The 12429-nt window shown below is 50.2% G+C and overlaps 3 protein-coding genes across 3 annotated transcripts; 1 reads left to right on the top strand and 2 right to left on the bottom strand.

The window, feature by feature from the left end:
* Nucleotides 1-173: 173 nt before the first annotated feature.
* Nucleotides 174-3359, bottom strand: IAR55_005558 (OPT family small oligopeptide transporter; the record flags this gene model as incomplete). Its single annotated transcript, XM_066948649.1, has 13 exons — nucleotides 174-324; nucleotides 407-503; nucleotides 600-817; nucleotides 901-1073; nucleotides 1145-1223; nucleotides 1292-1484; nucleotides 1548-1712; nucleotides 1767-1994; nucleotides 2063-2497; nucleotides 2558-2668; nucleotides 2730-2850; nucleotides 2909-3014; nucleotides 3082-3359. The coding sequence occupies 13 exons, from the start codon at nucleotides 3357-3359 to the stop codon at nucleotides 174-176; spliced, it is 2355 nt and encodes a 784-aa protein (XP_066801217.1).
* Nucleotides 3360-5027: 1668 nt separating this feature from the next.
* On the top strand, nucleotides 5028-7342 carry IAR55_005559 (uncharacterized protein; the record flags this gene model as incomplete). Its single annotated transcript, XM_066948650.1, has 9 exons — nucleotides 5028-5287; nucleotides 5351-5541; nucleotides 5612-5739; nucleotides 5806-5864; nucleotides 5959-6180; nucleotides 6269-6501; nucleotides 6678-6837; nucleotides 6938-6956; nucleotides 7076-7342. The coding sequence occupies 9 exons, from the start codon at nucleotides 5028-5030 to the stop codon at nucleotides 7340-7342; spliced, it is 1539 nt and encodes a 512-aa protein (XP_066801218.1).
* Nucleotides 7343-7592: 250 nt separating this feature from the next.
* Nucleotides 7593-11523, bottom strand: IAR55_005560 (uncharacterized protein; the record flags this gene model as incomplete). The annotated part of the gene is made up of 20 exons (XM_066948651.1): nucleotides 7593-7639; nucleotides 7708-7895; nucleotides 7982-8035; nucleotides 8104-8183; nucleotides 8242-8274; nucleotides 8332-8495; nucleotides 8556-8638; nucleotides 8704-8777; nucleotides 8836-8939; nucleotides 8998-9026; nucleotides 9077-9158; nucleotides 9215-9257; nucleotides 9314-9329; nucleotides 9395-9611; nucleotides 9677-9862; nucleotides 9925-10204; nucleotides 10286-10524; nucleotides 10599-10725; nucleotides 10788-10993; nucleotides 11082-11523. 20 exons carry the CDS (start codon nucleotides 11521-11523, stop codon nucleotides 7593-7595), a joined length of 2694 nt encoding a protein of 897 aa, XP_066801219.1.
* Between the last annotated feature and the right edge of the window lie 906 nt (nucleotides 11524-12429).

Genomic DNA, 12429 nt, shown 5'->3' on the forward strand with positions numbered 1-12429 from the left:
ACTCTTCTCTTTACCCTCATCCGACATCCGTCATAAAAATCTAAAACTCATCTAACAAATGAAATCTTCTTCCCACTCCGCACTCTTTAAGGAACAAACTAACACATCCTTGCCACTCGTTTCTCTCGCTCCACTTCATTTCGCCACTGGGCAAGCACACAGGACCATCTCATCTAGGGGACGACCTTACATCTGTCCACACTGAGGACGTCAGGATCGGGGTTACCCCACCAGTAAGGGAACGTGACTGCCGCAGAGGCTGCTCCGAAGATGGCGAAGTTGAGAATGAAATAGATGACCTGTGTACCACCATCGAGAGCGGCACTGCATCGCAAGACAAAACAAAACAATGGATTATATCAACTCATATGTCTTGATCGATCGTCCAAGGGGATTGAGGGCTTACCTGAGCAGATAGTTGTACTTGATGAACCATCGTGGTCGGTACTTTCTTGCCCACCATTGAGACATCAAACCAATGACGAAACCAGGCCACCAGTTACCTAATAGATCGACCAGGTCAGTACGGGAGACGTGCGATATATTCAGACTGTAAGATCAAGAAAAAAGCGAAATAATATCTGCGGAAGACAGCTCACCGTTGACAGAGTAAGGCAACCAGCCCATGTAATTGGTGATAATTGGGATGTTCAAGTAGCTCCAGATTCGCTGATGAGGATACCTCTTGTGCATCAACCAGAATGGTATGGGCAGAGCAAGACCGATCCCGAGGGCAGCAGGAATGAACCAATATGGCTTGCCGGAGAGGTACATCTCTCTTCCCAATGCTCCGAAAGTGATGGCTTTGGAGTTTGTACTATCACCCCCAAACAGAAAAAATCGTCAGCTCGTCTCCTTGAGCTATAACAAATTCAGGCTTGAGACTGAAACTGTACTTACCCTTGCACATTCCAACCAGCCCATTCTCTGGTTCCGATAGGATCGAGCAGGACCTCCTTGTGTTGGCCGACGATCGATACGTAAAGGACGTATTGAAGCACGGCGCCGAGGATCGTACCGGCAAATTGGGCCACAAAGGTGGCGATAGGTGGTACTTTGGCATATTGACCCAGCTACGGAGCAGGCGTAACACATGTGTCAATGACATGAGGGCTGGTAATAAATCCAAGCGATGTAGGCTCACCTTCTGGTCACCCAACATTGCCAAGGTCTGCAATGGGGCATAGTAGCCATACATCGAAGCGTACATATTGGCAACCGGTCTACACCATAGTCAGCGTCAATGTTGTAACATAACGAGCGAAATGATTTCTGTTGCTCGGCTACTCACTTTCCGGGGTGGATGAAAGCTGCGATGATCTGGATGATACCGTTGACGCTGGTATCGAATCCAGTGACAGCTTTCAAGAAACCGAGAACGATGGCGAAGAAATATCCAATGACGGTGAATAGCAAGACGGACCAGGCAGGGATAGTGTTGGTACCTCCGAAGTAGGCTGTACCCATCGAGATGGCCATACTCGCTTTGTTCCAGCGAGATGAGTTACTATCACATCGACTGATTCGGAAGGGTTAACATGACTCACCGACAAAGACCAACAGATACGCCCATTGAGGCACCACCTTGTACGATTTCATCTTCTCGTAGTGAGGGTCTTGAATGTCGAGACTCTTGTTACCGAGACGCAGGCCGTGCCATCCGGCGATAATGTCCTTGTAATGCCAGAGGATGACGTGGGTGACGAGAGCACCTGCGAGCCATGTTAGAGACGATCACGGATTCGAGATATGTCAGGTGTACGCACCACATGACAAGTTGTGGGTGGTGAGGGACATTGAGTAAGTCGTCGTGTAGTATGGTCGACCGTAAGCTTCGTAAGCGGTCATGTTCAAGTCATTGCTGGGGGTAAGGATCAAACTCTGGTCGTAGCTACTTCCGTTGCCAGTGAAGAGCGACGTGGACATGAAAGGCAGTCCGTGCGATTTACCGCCTCCGACGTCGGTGTAGTAGGCACCGGTCATGAGAACGTAACCTGTGTACGAGCGCAAACCATCATCTCGTGAGTGTGCGAACGTTTCTTTTTGAGCCAATCACACTGACAGATAAGAATACCGATCCACGAACACACTTGGGTCTGCAGGGGCCAGAAAAGCGGGAAAGCTTGAGTGATCAAGATCCAGTCGAAGGCGAAACTGAAGAGTCCCAAACCTTCATTACTCGAACCCGCTCCAAAGAGGTTTCGAACAAAGTCGTGCTTGCCCTTATCGGCCAGACAGACGATTGAGAAGGCAGTCAAGAGCGGGAACATCCACGAGGGGACGATTTCCCACAGGAAGATGGCGGTGAACGCGATCCAGAAGAAACGCATCTTCTTCTTATTGAGGAGTCCGCCAAAGTGCATACTTTGAAGCAAGGTGATGTTGGGGATCTGAGCTGGCCAAAGAGCGTAGGTCGGGTAGATCAGAGAGGATTGAAGAGCTCCACAGATAGCGTAACCGATACATTGAGTAGCCCAAACTTGAATGATACCGATACCTGGACAGACGTCAGTAAGCCACCTGAGGAACGACAAGATCAGGAAAAGCATGAATTTACCCGCATTCAGGTTGAGGTTGTAGTACATATTCAGAATAGCGATGATGGAGACTGCCTCGGCGCTACTTGAAGCTGTAGAAGAAAGGATCACAATGGCAGTGTGCTCCTTGACTGGTCGTTGAACGTATTTGTGAGTCAAGAGAGCGTATGTCAAACTCAAATCAGAACTGACTGTTGAATGGACCAGGGTTGAACCATCGCCACCATCCATGAGAAGGGGTCAAGGCCATGAGGTTACCGAGAACGTAAGCGATGATAAGTTGGAACAGGGCGCTGACGGTAGCTCCTTGAGGCTGTTTGAGGAGGGCTGGATGAGCGCCTATGCACATGGTACTGGAAAGTCTTATTTACCTTCCAGTAGTAGATTTCAGACAACACTGCACCAAAGGCAGCAAGACCGCAACCCAAAAACCAGAATCGGAATGTGAGGACCGGAGCATCCGGATCGTCTCGTGGGCTGTGCAGCGAGTCCTGTCAGTGCGTGCATAGAAGGGAAGAAGACAAGAGCTCAAGGCTCCACTTACTCCACGATTTCTTTTGCGATTTCTTCGGCACCTTGCACGATGATATCGAATTCTTCCTCGTATTCAGTTCGACCGACCTCTTCGCCTACGCCGGCTACTTGGACCTTGGTATCGGCTTTGGAGTCGGCGTCGAGGGCACCGTCATGCTTGACATCGTCGTAAGGAACCTCGTCGCTCTGGCCTCCCTTGGGCAGACTCGAGAGGACAATCTCGTTGGATTCATCAGAGACCGACGTGGTGGACGGATTCGTCGTGTTACCTCTGGCTCTGAGAGGCATGATTCACGGCGAGTATGTGTCGCGTCCTCTTCCACTGTATCAGCAGTTAGTACGTGGGAGTACTACTTGTACCAATGGTGCTGTGTGGTATGATTGAGTCTGAGGTCTGGGACAATCAGTATTGTCGGAAGATGGGGGGGGGGAGAGGAGAAACGGTTGCGGGAAAAGAGATCAAACCCGTAATTAATATCATTTCGGTCGATGCACGGGTTTTATCTATTGCATAAGGGTTTCGAGATGGAGAAGGAGAACTTGGGATGATTTGTACAGTACGTGCGCTTGCGGCAAACCGTTATTATACTGTGCAGTAGCGATGGGATATGATAGATAGGAGAGGACCGATAAGAGGTAAAGAGAATGCAACGAATTCAAGGGAAGGAAAAAGCCCTGAAGCATTCCAAATCTATAGTACGTGACTTGGCACTGTCTGCAACTCATATATCCAACTTACCTCTTCCTAGTGGTCCCTTGTCATATCTTCCACATCAGAGAAGCCATGTCGCGGCTATTTCTTCTCTCGTTCCTGCTTTTATGCTTCCAAGCGCGAAGGGCAAAAGGAGAAGGGGGCGAACTGGGAACTCTTACCCCTACCGCTTTTTGCGCACTGATAATGCAATTAACCGATACATCGGCAGCTGCTCCACCACCACCACGACCACCACGACCACGACCACCATCACTGCTTGGCCACCACATGCTGACATTCACAGGACGGATCAGCACCGTACACACCCGGGGCCGGTGTGCCCATGCGTGGTCTTATCTTCCACAGCAGCAAGACTGTATGCACAACATAACGTTGATGAAAATACATCACCGGTCAGTGCCTACCTGGACAAGTGATAGGGGAGGCAAAGTCGATTCCTGCTTTGTCCTATGCTTGAACCAAACGTGCTTCTTATCCAATGAGTGCGCTCGGATTGAAGGTCAAAGACAAGACAGCTTCACTTGCGTGCGGATATCACGCGCTTGCCCAGGCCCCACCAATATTTCAAGCTGTGAGAGTTAAGCTGTACTCGTATCGTGCATAAACACCTCGAGGGCGATTAGACCCGCTCTGAACCTGAAAAATCGGGAATGAGTACGGCGGATGGTCTGCTACGCCCATCCTAAGCGTATGCGGCTATTATAGTGCCGCTATCTTGGGTGGCAACGTGACCAGCCGTAGTAGATTAGAAATGTGCGGACTGGACTGAAGAGGAAAGGGAACGGGAACAAGCATCCGGAACATTGAGGTTCTGGTTGGATGCAATCAATTCATGGCGTCCAACTGGGACAGCGGGGCGATTTCTAGCCGCGCGCAAAGGTTCCGGGCGACCATGACGTGGCATTAACAAGGCAACATAAATTAGCGCAACCATGACGTTGATTCCTTTTCCGAGTTTATCAACCCCACTCGCCTCACAAAGAGCCTTGAGAGATCCCCGAACGCCGAGCCGTGTTACGTCACTCGTAATTCGGTCCCCCACTCTTCTTATCCTCGTTCATCTCTATATCCCTGTATGTCGCTCAATGTCGCTCGTATCGCAGGCTGTCACCACATCCGCCATCACCAGCATCTGATCTATACTTGCATATACATCATCGCCACTCTTGTAGACTTGTATCTCCACCACAGTCATACAGTGTCTGCTGATTGCTCCTAGACCTCCCTTCCCCCCGCCCAACATGTCAAGCTTCCCGCAGCCTTTCATCTCCTCCACCTCCCACTGGCAAGCAACCAATCGTGGTCCATCCTCGTTGTACAATCACAACAGGACGGTCTCACCTCCGTCCGAAGCGGATATTCTCATCATCGGAGGAGGAATGATGGGTTCTGCTCTGAGTTATTTCCTGACGCGTCAAGGTGCCGAAGGGGATGGGAAAAGGGTGGTTCTGGTGGAAGCGAAAGATATAGGGAGTGGTGCGAGCGGTCAGAATGGTGGGCAGTGAGTCTTGGTCCTGATCAGCACTCGCGCTTGAAGAAAGCTGCTCATCATACTGCTGCACAGGGTCGGACCCGCGACAGCTCTGGCATGGTACAACCTCACGCAACCTCTTCCTACCGGTGGTGGTCTCGATTCCAAAGAAGCCGTAAACGTCATTCAGGCCGAGAGAGACAACTTGGAATTGATCGCCAAAATTATACATGACGAGGGGATCACAGAAAAGGTGGATTTCTGGAAAGGTGAACTATGTGAAGGTGTGTGAAATACCAGGGTTGCTTGCGGTATGTCTCTAATAGCCTTCTGATCGCATTCAATTCTGAATAGTACACCAAAAAGAAGAAGCTCGGCCTATGAAGGATATGTATATCGCTTGGCTCGAAGCTAGGAAGCAGTGCGGACTCAAAGGGAATGGAAATACGACATGGATAGATGATCCTGTCGAGGCGAAAAGGGTAAGTTGTCACGAGAATTAGGGCACTAGTTCATGGATAACATAGCTAACATTCTTGTCCCTGTAGGTATCTCGATTCAAGGACGTGGGTTCAGTTCAACTCCGACCAGCTGGCTCTGTACACTCGTATGTTGTCATTTGGTTCCTCTCCAGCATACGCGAACGATGTCCTTAAATCGAGAGATATATGCTAACATCAAGCGCTGTCCCTTTCTTGCAGCCACAAGCTGTGTACCGAACTCGCTCGACTGGCGCTCAACTCTCCTTACTCAGACTACGACATCTACTCATGGTGTCCCGTCAAGTCCATGGACCCATCGAAGAAGGGCCAAGGGTGGACCGTGAAGACTGCCAAGGGGATGATTGAAGCGAAGAGGGTGGTTCTCTGTGTCAATGCTTATACGAAAGATTTCTTCCCGCAGAAAGATCTCTTACATTCGCAGTGAGTCCGAGGCCGAGCCTTTCCGCAATCCGTGAACTGGGTACAAAGGAAATTATTGACAGAGTTCCTTCTTCGATGGCTGGCTCAGTATCAAACCACACTGGTCTCAGCTCGCATTGGTCACACCACCGGAGACCTTTTCCGGCGAGAAAGCCCTCAGATACACATACAACATGACCGACGAGGGATATCTCAGCCAGACGCCCATGGGTGGGATCGTCGTGGGAGGGGGACTGGAACCGCTCGTGAGGGAGGGAAAGGTGAATAAAAACGTGTCGGACGGTATGGACGATAGTTTCACTATCGAAGCTTGGGATGAGTGTGAGTGGGCCTTCGGATTTGATTCGTAGCGAAAGGAAAATAGGAGAAAAGGAGGCTTCGAGAAGACCATCGGAAGACTCGGTCATGGGGACGTTTAGCCCCGGTCAAATCACTCGGTCGTACTCTCGTTCAAGCTAAAGCTGACTTCACCTGCTGTCATTCCTGTTTTCCCGCAGACCTCGATAAATACTGTCCTGAGCATTTCGAAGGATGGGGACCCCAAGGTAAAGGTCAAGGAGCGACGCGAACATGGTCTGGTATCTTGAGCGAGGTGAAAGACAAATTACCTGTTGTTGGCCCTGTTCCGGAAAGAGAAGGGCTTTTCATTGCAGCTGGGTGAGTTTTGAGTATTGCAGTAAATAATCTGTCGTTGTCGTCATCTTGTCATCGCTTTTGGACTGGGTTGCTGACTCGTCTATTCTGGTATGGTTCCCAGTTTCCACGGTCATGGAATGGTAAGCAATTTTCAATCTTCACAACCACCTCACTCCTTCCATTTCACAAAATTCATCCGACTGAGTCGAGCTGATTGATACCCAATTCGCTACCGCCACCTTTGCCGGTCGTTCGACAGTCTCGAATCTTCTCTGTTGGCAGAGCACTCGCCAAAACATTGCAAACGAGGGAATGGGACGAAACCCTCCTTCCTCGTTCGTTCGAACTCACGAACGAACGATTGGAGAGATCGCGTCATCTTCCCACGGTCCCGGAGGTGATTGTGAAAGAGGAGACTTCGTCGGCTGATTGGATGGTCGTTGATGAGAAAAAGAGCAAGGAGCGATCTGAGCAGGAGAAGAATAAGAAACAGTCGTCTTGGTCATCCAGTTGTGTCATCGCATGAAGTACGGTACATGGAAGACTGCTGTGTGCAATGGTGATTCACTCCGTTTTTGGTTACACTGCCAGAGACCATTGCATGACTTGGGTATCTCATGTGTAAAGTGTCAGTGTATGCAGGTGGGGATCCTATCCGACCAAGAAATCCGCACAACCAAACTCCTCTATCTGTTCTCTATGACTGAGTCCAACGATCAGTCATCTACAGTATATACAAACGAGCCCGTCCGCCCTCCGATCTATTCCGATTACAGTCAAAGCTCGTTGAAGAACTCTGCGTGGATACCATGCCATCCTTCAGCTAAAACCAAAACCAATTCCAATCAGCTTCACTCGTTCCGATTCCCGAGATTAGTAATGCCGACTCACCAATCTTCCTCTCCTCGAGGATACTTGAGGAAGTGGCAGGGTTCCCATCCTCGTCCCAGCTCTTGAGACCGGTGTAGGTGAAGTCAGGCACCTTCTTGGGCAAGCAGTAAGAGGGCTTGACGCCGTTCTCGTCAATGAGCCAAGGTTGGTTGGGTTCCGCAGCATTGAGGATGATGGAGTTCATAGATCTGCAGGAGAGGCAAAATCAGATCAGAACAGATATTCCAAGACACCGAAATGGACCACTGCCGGAGTAACAGTGACCGCGACTTACTCCATGGACACATCATAGTCGTGATAGTTGAAAGGAACGAGAAGAACAGACGAACTGAAACGGGTGTCCCTCGTCAATGTTGTTTTCAAACTTGACACAGTCGAATTCGACATGCAACTCACGTTGCAACGTTCGTAAGGGTCTGAGGTGAGTCCTCGGCACGAGGGATGTGGTGAGTACCCAAGTTGATCCAAGCAACGAGCTGCAACATCATCAGCATCCGCTAGAATATGCGCAGCAGTTGGTGAAGAGTTACTTACATCTTCCTGGTCAAGAGATTCCCCATCGAAGAACTATTTTTCCACAGGTCATCAGCCAAGTACCTATGATACTGCGTCCAGCACACGCACCTTGTAAAAGTCCACAGTGGGTTCTCCGGGCAGATGGATGTTCCAGATGGAAGAAGAGTAAGGTTCGTGGTCGTGTCGTCTGGTGACAGACAAGTGGTGTTTGGCCCAGTTCACATTATCTTGAGTACGCTTGCAGTCCAAGTTGGTCAAGTGGATGGCGCTTGCTGTGAACGAGAATAGCAATTGATTAGAACGGCTCCAAATCGACAACATGACAATTTTACCTCCAGGGTGGACTGCGTATCCTCGAGGGTACCCCCATGCGTTGCGCTCATCCTCATTGGTGATGACATAGTTACCCTCCATGCTGTCGTGGGATAGACGATTTGGTTAGCTACTCTTCGATATCTTATGTAAAGACTGCTTGCTCACTTCTTGGGGTATTCCAATCGACTGTCATCCTCCGTCAGGATCCTCTTCCTGTTGACCCTCTGTTGGGTGAAGGTCTGGCAGCCGAAAAGTCAGCGGATTGTATAAGTGCACAGTGAGTTGAATCTAACTTACCGAACCCCAAGCGTCGTCAGCCCAAGGTGTGGTGATCTCCTCTACCTCGAGCGTGGCAGCAGTGAGAGAGTTCTTTGTGCCGGCAATATCGAAGTCGACCTTATCTGTAGGGTTCGAACAGAGTCAGCACTGGAAGTGGAGTGTGAATGAGACCTGACTTACAGTTGATGACATGGTCGTGAAGAGAGCCCCTGAGATTGCTGTCAGTGAGGTTCATCATGAAAACGGGAATCCTACTCACATAGTGGTGTCACGGATCTGGTGACCGTAAGGATGCTGGGTCTTGTCCCAAACACCACCTTGAAGGTATCCCGATGCAGAGACTGATCGCGCAGTGTAAGCGAAACAGTATAGCCTATGCGAGTATGGTCCTACTCACCCCTGATCTCGATGGTACCGTCAAGTTGGAAAGTGTAGTCGAACTACAGTTTCGTGATTAGTCAATTGTGTCCATCGTTTTGGGATCGGTCGCTCTCACCAAGTAGTCGTAATTGCTAGTATACCGGACATCAATCAGCCGTTGTCCTCCCTTATCGGTCGCTCGAGGTCCAGTACTCACCCAACTGTGCTGATGGACCTGACCGTCAATTCATAACCCTTGATCGCACCCATCTCATCCTTCAACCATCCAGTGTGTCGACTGAGAGGTTTGGCCGAATCCTTTTCGAAGACACAGATAGCGTTGTATCGCGTAGATGAACCTGTCGCGGTGTGGATGGTGGCAGGGAGGTAGACCGCCTCGGAAGGACAGTCATAGCCGACCATGAGTTCCTTGACTGCCAGCAGACAAATGAGACAACATCAGTGACCAGCATTGTGATAAATATATCATTTGACTGACCTGAAGCTCCCATTCCGAAGGCTCTGTCCAAGTATACGGTTGTCGCCTGATGAGGATCAGTACCCGAATACTGCGCCATAGCTTCTTGAGGCGTGATCTCGTAGATGATTCGTTCGCCCCTGAAGTTGATGTCCCATAGATTGAGACCCATGTCTCGCTCGAAACCGAGATAGAACGAGAAACCCACTGAAAGAAGAAAAAGACGGGTCAGTCAAAGGTCTGGCATGAGAGAGACGAGCTTTACTCACTCCATGTGATATACTGCTCTTCCTGATCCACTCTGAACCTCAAACCATCAAAGCTGACACTTCTAGGTCCAGCTCTCTCGTCAAGATCCCTCTTCTGTCCCTTTCCTACCCTGCTTCGTGTCGTCCATCCGTCGGTGGGGTCGATGACTGGTTTCTTCGATCTCATCAAGGTGCCGTTCGACCAAGCTTGCTTGAAGTCGTCGGTGGAAGAGAAGATCTGGCCGTTGTAGACCAATCGGACCATGTGCCATTTGGATGTATCGGTACCGGAGAGGTCGAACTGCCCAGCCCAGATACTTTCAGTAAAAATCATGTTCATGTATGTGAAAGAAGAGGCGGAGTAGAAAAGAGGGATACGCACGTAGGCGTAAAGATCAACAGGCATCAAGTAGTGTCCGGGGACATTCAACTTCAATCCAGCCCACATTCTCCTCCATTCACCATCATAACTAAAAGGAGCGGTTCCGGCTGCGATGAGAGTATCGTTCGCTTGTCCGATAGCAACGCCGCCGAAGAGGTCCTGAGTGACCTCGGCAAGGGGTGCGAATGTGCTCGAAATGAGGAACCCGAAGGTGGACATGTTGGGGAGGAAAGAGTGTGCTGCAGAGAGGTTATAACCATCAGCTCGTGACCTCTTGATTGCCAATCGATAATCACAAGACGTCGAGACTCACCATTGTAAGGGATTTCAGGACGGTGGTAGATCTCGGTCAAAGGTCGCAGAGTCGTGCGCTCAGAGATGGGAAGAGGACCAACGAGGTAATCGACGATCTGCTCTGATGTTCCGTGGTGAATGATGGCCTAAGAGCCACACGCGGATTATCAGTCTTGAGGACCCTTCACGCTGGACGACTCGCACTCACATGAGCATATTTGTCCGGGATAGCCGTGGATCCATTAAGATAAGCCAAAGCGTCGATCTTCTTGGGTGCGAACGCCTCGATCAAGAAGACCGAGTTATCGCTCTCTGTCGCGAGCGTGCTCTTAGTCAGGTTGAGACCTTGTTCCGGTTGCCAGAGCCATTTCCTGATCTCCTGCGCCTCTTTGATGGAGAGGTTCTTCCATATGTCTGAAAGGAGGAGTGATCGGATGGTAAGTCAGTAACAATGTTCGACGAAGGAACTCGATCGGGGGCCGATGGGAATGCAATCACTCACTCTTTCGGGGTGCGTGTGCAGGGAGCAAGTCTGCCGTATGACAAGTGGGCACTTCACCTTCCGTGGTCGGGACTGTCGCCGCAGCATACTCCGTTGGCGAAGATCGAGTCAAACCCATACAAAGAGGTTTGAGAGCCCAGAAGACCGTTGGATATAGTAACAATCCGCACACCAGAGCCAAGACCGTCTGTCGATTGATCACGCTACGGTATTTCTTGCCACTGCCATCCCTCGCATCGTCCTCGAGATCGTAACCGTGTGTCGGCTGCTGTTGCGATTGGAGAAGGGGTTCGTAATCCGCTTGAGTCTGAGTTTTGTCGGAGATCATGTTGAAAGAGCTGTCGTTGTTATTGTTGTCGTTGTTGGTGGTTTTCGTGGTGGTGTCGATGTTGGTGTTGGTTAAGGTTGATCTGACTCTTCGCCACTGGTTGGAGAAAGCCATGGTCGCAAGGAGAAGGATCGATGTGGTACTCTGCCCTCTTCTGTCTTGTTCCGATTGAAGCAAAAGCCAAAAGCCAAAAGCCAAAAGCCAAGATGTATAAGTAAGTGAAAGCTATGACCGTCAGCTCTTATATCCTCGATGGAGGTGGCGAATATGATCCGATCTGTTCCAGTAGTGACTAAGTTACATACGACACAAGTTGACACGCCGAGAGTTGTTTGAGTGTCAGTCATGTATAGATGGATAGCCGCAAGCGCACCACGCGGATGCGTCTCTCGAAAAATCACAGCACAGAGAGAGAGTGGTAACGGTGGTGTTGCTGGACCAAGTCGGTGGAGGTGTCCGAAATCTTATTTGATCTCCGTCTGAACATCTGTGGCACCCGCAAAAGACACAGGGGATGAATGACTCGATGCCTGAATCAATAAGGAATTTCATTTCCCATCGGAGCGCATATGCATACCTTATGATGGGCAATGATGCGCTCCAATCCCCAGCCAAAGATCTGGTCACCTTTCCGTCGGCTTGAAGTGCGGCAGACCAACGCTTGTGCCTTCGACGCATGTCATGGTCCGATTGTCTTTGCCGTATGTTAGTCAAGAGCGCATACAGCGAATCGATGGCCGGCCAGAGAACACCTTCACCATGAGGTCATATATAGAGCGCATGTACCGAGCGATGCGGTTCACACCACTCACGTGCATCTGGCCGCTATCGGATCGTACAACTGGCAAAGTATACGATGAAATTGGTCTACGCTCCCTTGGAGTTGATATGATTCCCTGCTCCCAAGTCATCTTGACATGTTTGCCATGACTGGTAGGACCCTGGCTTATAATACCGTGCTCATAAGCGCACTGAGAGCCCAATGTGCGGTGCGGCTCCCCCCTCAGGATCCACCAATCG

The sequence above is a fragment of the Kwoniella newhampshirensis genome, chromosome 11, assembly GCF_039105145.1.
Source record: "Kwoniella newhampshirensis strain CBS 13917 chromosome 11, whole genome shotgun sequence".
Lineage (NCBI taxonomy): Eukaryota > Fungi > Basidiomycota > Tremellomycetes > Tremellales > Cryptococcaceae > Kwoniella > Kwoniella newhampshirensis.